At 38.4% G+C, this 5,254-nt stretch overlaps 1 protein-coding gene across 2 annotated transcripts in view; it reads left to right on the top strand.

The window, feature by feature from the left end:
* The window catches only part of LOC106962380 (rho GTPase-activating protein 22-like), a 39,428-nt gene that overhangs the window by 18,648 nt on the left and 15,526 nt on the right, over positions 1 to 5,254 (top strand). The window contains exon 1 of one of the 2 annotated variants that reach the window (XM_015056779.1): positions 2,339 to 3,601. The exons of the other annotated variant lie outside the window; for it this stretch is intronic. Within the exon in view, the coding sequence (XP_014912265.1) occupies positions 3,550 to 3,601 (52 nt within the window). The 5' untranslated portion in view covers positions 2,339 to 3,549. Of the gene's footprint in view, positions 1 to 2,338; positions 3,602 to 5,254 lie in introns of those variants that run through there. 2 annotated transcript variants of the gene reach the window in all.

Below are 5,254 nucleotides of genomic sequence, written 5' to 3'. Positions count from 1 at the left end.
CACAAATTGTTCCACCACTGGATAAAGTTAGAAAATCCACACATTCTGGTTAAAATGCTAGTATTTTACGGTAACACTTTATTTGAAGGGGGGTGAATAAGACTGTCATGATACTGTCATAAACATGACATAACAGCTGTCATGAACATGAATAAGCCTTCATGAATATTTATGACTGTTGTCATAAAGTGTCATTCGGTAAATTATGACACTTTTAATACAAAGTTGACATTATTCAAAATGTCTTTGTTATGACAACTTGACATTAACCAGGAAATCATTACTATTTAAACTTTACCTTTAATAACATAAAGTTACCTAATTTTTAAAGTGCAATCAGTAATACTTTTATAACAAATTTATATCAGTAATGATTTCCTGGTTAATGTCAAGTTGTCATAACAAAGACATTTTGAATAATGTCAACTTTGTATTAAAAGTGTCATAATTTACCGAATGACACTTTATGACATCAGTCATAAATATTCATGAAGGCTTATACATGTTAATGACAGGAGTTATGACATGTTTATGACAGTGTCATGTCAGTCTTATTCAACCTCCTTCAAATAAAGTGTTACTGAGTTTTGTTTTTGTTTTTTTTAGTTTGTTTTGGCTCTAGTGGCCTTTATTTTGATAGGGAATTGACAGGAACGAGGGTAATGAGAGAAAGGGGAAGACATGCAGCAAACGTCAACAGGCCGGGACTCAAATCTGTAGCAGCCGTGAGGACTCCATACTCCTCACGGCTGCATAAGTAAAAGATAAAGCTCAACGCAGGCAATAACTATATATTCCTCATGCTTTCCTTCAGCATTTGTTTGTTGGTCTCTTCTTGTGTTTGGAATAGTTGACAGGTTTGCGAGTGTCTGTGTGTTTTCTTCCTAACCAGTCAATATTGCAGGGGGGTGTGATTCCCCCCACGAGCTTCAAACTGACGGGTCTGCACAGCTGGACCGAGAGAAGAGAAGGGAGTTTGAGCAAAAATTCAGACAGCTGAGGAGAGAAGTGGTCGAGTGGAAAGAGAAAGGGGGAGGAAGCATGACATGATGGAAAAAAAAAAACAGATTTTTTTTTTAAAGATATGTGGACTATCACTGATGGAAGTTATTGCAAGTGTTTAAGATTTTTATCGATCCACAGGGAAGAAACTTAGGTTACCGTACTTCCTCTTTATCCAATCTAACCTACTGAGAATGATAGACAGTGAGGCTTTACTCACTTACTGCTGTGTGAAAGGAAGAGGCTTGAAGCTTTAGATTTCACATGGTGTTCAGCAGTTATGGTGAAATAAAGGAAATTTGCATGTTTTCTTTAAAATTCTGGTAAAAGGTGATGATTAGGGTGATTGACACCAACGGTTGCATATCATAAGTTTAACTGCAGTTGTGCATCATCCACAGTTGGCTTCAGCCGAGTTATAAAATGTAAATACTGAGAAATGGCAAAAACATTTAATACTGATTCTGAGATTTACATTTAACCTTGGAAGCTACCAAATTAGGTTAATATGGTTTAACTTATTGCCTGAAAAGAATCTGGCAATCTCGTGTTTGTCATCAACACTCTCTTATGATTTTAAACTGTGTATTTTAATGTATTCAATGATCAATAAAACTATTCAAAACAATAAAAGCCACATTTTAAAAATCCAGCATGTGCGATAAACACATTGATAGCACAAACGGATATAACAAAGCAAATGGGCTGTACTTCATTTTCTTCTCTTGTTTTCCACTGAGGCATTGCTCTCACTTGCAACCTGATTGAACTGTAGACATGTTGTTACAAGACAAAAACAGTTGCCTTTTAAATAAACCCTCCCATGCCTGGCTTACTCTGACATTTTAAAATTCCTCTCTGATTCTGGAATTGGTGAGCCTTGAATCAGTAACTGTATCACCAGTTACTGAAAATGTGCTATATAAATAAAATTACCTTACCTTACCAAGGAGTGTTTTTGTTACTGTCAAATGGTAATGCTTAGTGCAGCACATTCTGATTGGAAAAAGTATTGATTTGGGGGTAAACTGGTAAAGCCTGATCAACATTCAAATTGGAATCAAACAGTTTCTTGAAGCCTCCCTAATAAAAAAAATTCCAGCAACTTGTACCTTTTATCACTGGCAGTTTATCCGATTGGCATCTTAAATTTAGTCTTATGGCTATTTCACTAGCCATAAGACTTGGAATAGACATAAGAAGCAATAGCTTTTTCCATCATTTTTGTGTAAAAGAAATCGGCAAGAATTGGAAAATGGGTCCATTTAAAGTAGTGCTAGAATAAGCACAATTAGCTACTGCAATAGTGCTAATGCAGTAATGCAATTTACTATTAGATATTTATTGGTATACTGCACCAGTATGCCATCCATTCGGGTGGTATACAGTGTTTGTTTTATTTGCCGAGTAGCTAAGGTTTTCCACAAAGTTCTTCAATTGACATGTTGTATGATTAACCTGGTAAAAAGCAGGTTAATCATGCTTTTTACCATTCTATGCTTACTGTGACATTTTAAAATTCCTCTCCGATTCTGGCAATAAAACGTGCTGCAGTTCAAAGGGTTTGGACTCTTGGTTTTAGAGAACCGATTGCTTGCTGTAGGTGTGGACTGTGCTGAAGTTTTAAATTTTACCCAATCACTAATATTTGGCTCAAAACCAGAAAAGTAATGTAGGCAATGCTCCAGTTCGATGCTTTGAAGCTTACCGGAAATTTCCTGCACTGTAAACAGCCATCCTCCACTGTGAAGAGAGAAGTGCCAAGTCGAACGAGATGGATGTTAATTCAATATTTGGAGGCGTGGCCAACCGGATGGCTTCTTTAACCTCCTCCACCAATATTGCCAAACTACAGGCAGACTACATTTCTAAAACAGCGCAGAAAATCTGCGTCTTCATTGACAACGTTGCTGATTGGCCCGGTTGAAATTCTACTGGAGAAATCCAGGTCAATGGAAGAAAGCCCAGAAGGAGCACCAAAGGGAGATGAGAATAAAATGGAACTGAATAGGAAAGCAATGACCAAGCTAGGGTATGATAAATGCTTTCATTGTGTCCGAGGATTAGATCTAGTTGGACTTGAGAAACACTTTCAGAGTTGCCTGTGTTCATGGAGCTTGACTGGCTTTATAGGTTTTCCCTGTGTGTGTGTTGGTATGAGTTTGTCTGACAAAGCTTAGAGGACAGCCCATCTCCCAGTTACTCCTCACAGACACTCTAAAGAGACAGAGAGAGAAACTTGTTCCACCCCTCCTCGGGGATTTGCCTCTCCCCAGGGGGGCTGAGAGTACAGACCTGTTGCCAGCACTGCTGAGTGAGAGAGCAACGGAAGAAAAGAGAGTGTGAAAAGACTGAGGTGTAGGAAGCAGGGCTCGTCTGACGGTTTCAGTTTCTACCAGAGTTGAGTATGCCTCAGCGGGAGGTTCTGGCCACCGGCACACCTACCTGCGTGCCGATCGGCTTCCAGAAGGAGCTCGTGTTGTTGGAGGAGCTGCCTCTTCATGCCAGAGCCCTAGGCCCAAGCCTCTCCCCGCTGCAGCCTCAGACATGGGGCCGGTCTGCTGCAAGCCGGACAGACTGAAGAAACAACATCTCCAAGGTAACAGGAAACAGATGCTGGAGAGTTTTTACAAGTGTGGCAGACAGTGGAGTGGAGACCCAAGTGCCTTTGAGACTGCTAGAGGCTAAGATTTACAGCAGAATCGGAACAAACTTTTTTTGTGTTTTGAGTTAGGCAGTCATTTGGGGCTCATTTTACTTCTGGGATTTAGACATTTGAGGAAGACTTAAGCATAATGTACATAAGTGAAATGTGCCGCTTACCATGGCAAATAGCCTCGTCTCAAGCACCTTTTATCATGTTTGTGGGAAGAAAAAAAATTTGTGGGAGATAAAAGTTTGAGCTTTTTTCTTTTAAAAAAAAAACAAAATTAAATGTACTTTAGCATACATAGCTTACATATTTCACTCAGGTCCCTCAGGACCTAGTCCAAGTCAGTCAGTTCCTCCAAAAGACAGAACCCCCAACCATAACTTGTTTTGGTGACTTAACTCATAAAAGTTTCTTCTTAAATGCAAGGAATGGTCCAACAAATATACCACAGAAAGGAGGTATATGTATATCTTCTTATGCAAGAAGATGTTATGACATTAAGGATGCATTCATATCAGCTTAATCTGCTTTAATTGAACTCTAGTTTGTTTGCTTAGAATGTCCGGTTCACTTCGGGAGGTGTGAAAGCACAAACTCTGAAGAGAACCAAAAGGAGTGAACTCTGTTCCGCCTACAAACCTACATCTTGATTCAGTTGACGTAAACTTTGGTGCAACCTGAATGCATGTGGATGCCAAGCAGAGCAAATACCGGTTTAAAAGTAAGAAGCAGACTAAGAAAGCAGAAAGCAGGCTGTCGTGTAGGACAGTGGTTTTCAACCCTTTTTTGGGCCAGCGCCCCCTATCCATTATCCTTACCCCCCATATCAAAGAAGATGTAAGCTACTTGCACCAAATATTATTTTATGATTAATATTACCATCATTATTGTTGCCATCTTGATTTATTGTTTCTGCATTTATCATCAAAAATGTATCATCATTTTCAAAGGTGTCTAAGAAAAATGAAATGGACATTCAACTTAAAATTGGTATGCCAACCAGCAGCTAATCAGAGTGGAAACAAATTCTTGTTCTGTGCCATTTTCTGATGTTTGTTGTTAAATCTTACACAAAAAGAACAGATAAAAAGTGTACAACAATTCCATCTTTGAACAATTTTCAAAATTACTATGCTCTGCAACAGTAAAACATGGATAGAACTGCAACTATATCAATCAGAACTTTTCTTCTCTTCAGCGTTTCTGCCAGTTTCTGGTGGTGCAGCTCTGTGCTGCCTTCAGGAGAATGGGACATCAGAGTATCATCCATAAAATTTAATCCACATGGCATTTACTGTGCAAACCAGTGCTTTCAGAACAAAAGTTCCAGGTCCTTTTAATGTCACACAAGTGGGACAGAAATATGGATGATATTTTCAATAAAACTGTGTGTTGATTTATAGATTAATAGTTACACTGTACAGAAATTACAAAAGGCAAGGCTGGTTCTTAATCAAATCCTAATGAATCAAATTGAAAGTGTCATGGAATCACTTAACAGCATCATGACATTAATATCGACATGAAAAATACTGAAGAAATAAATGTATAAAATAATATTTAATTAAAAGCATAAATAAGTAATAAGTTCCTTGCCAT

Source organism: Poecilia latipinna, unplaced genomic scaffold (genome assembly GCF_001443285.1).
Source record: "Poecilia latipinna isolate Pla-1442-1.1 unplaced genomic scaffold, P_latipinna-1.0 Scaffold1405, whole genome shotgun sequence".
In the NCBI taxonomy this organism is placed as follows: domain Eukaryota; kingdom Metazoa; phylum Chordata; class Actinopteri; order Cyprinodontiformes; family Poeciliidae; genus Poecilia; species Poecilia latipinna.
This window is presented reverse-complemented; position numbering and strand designations above follow the sequence as displayed.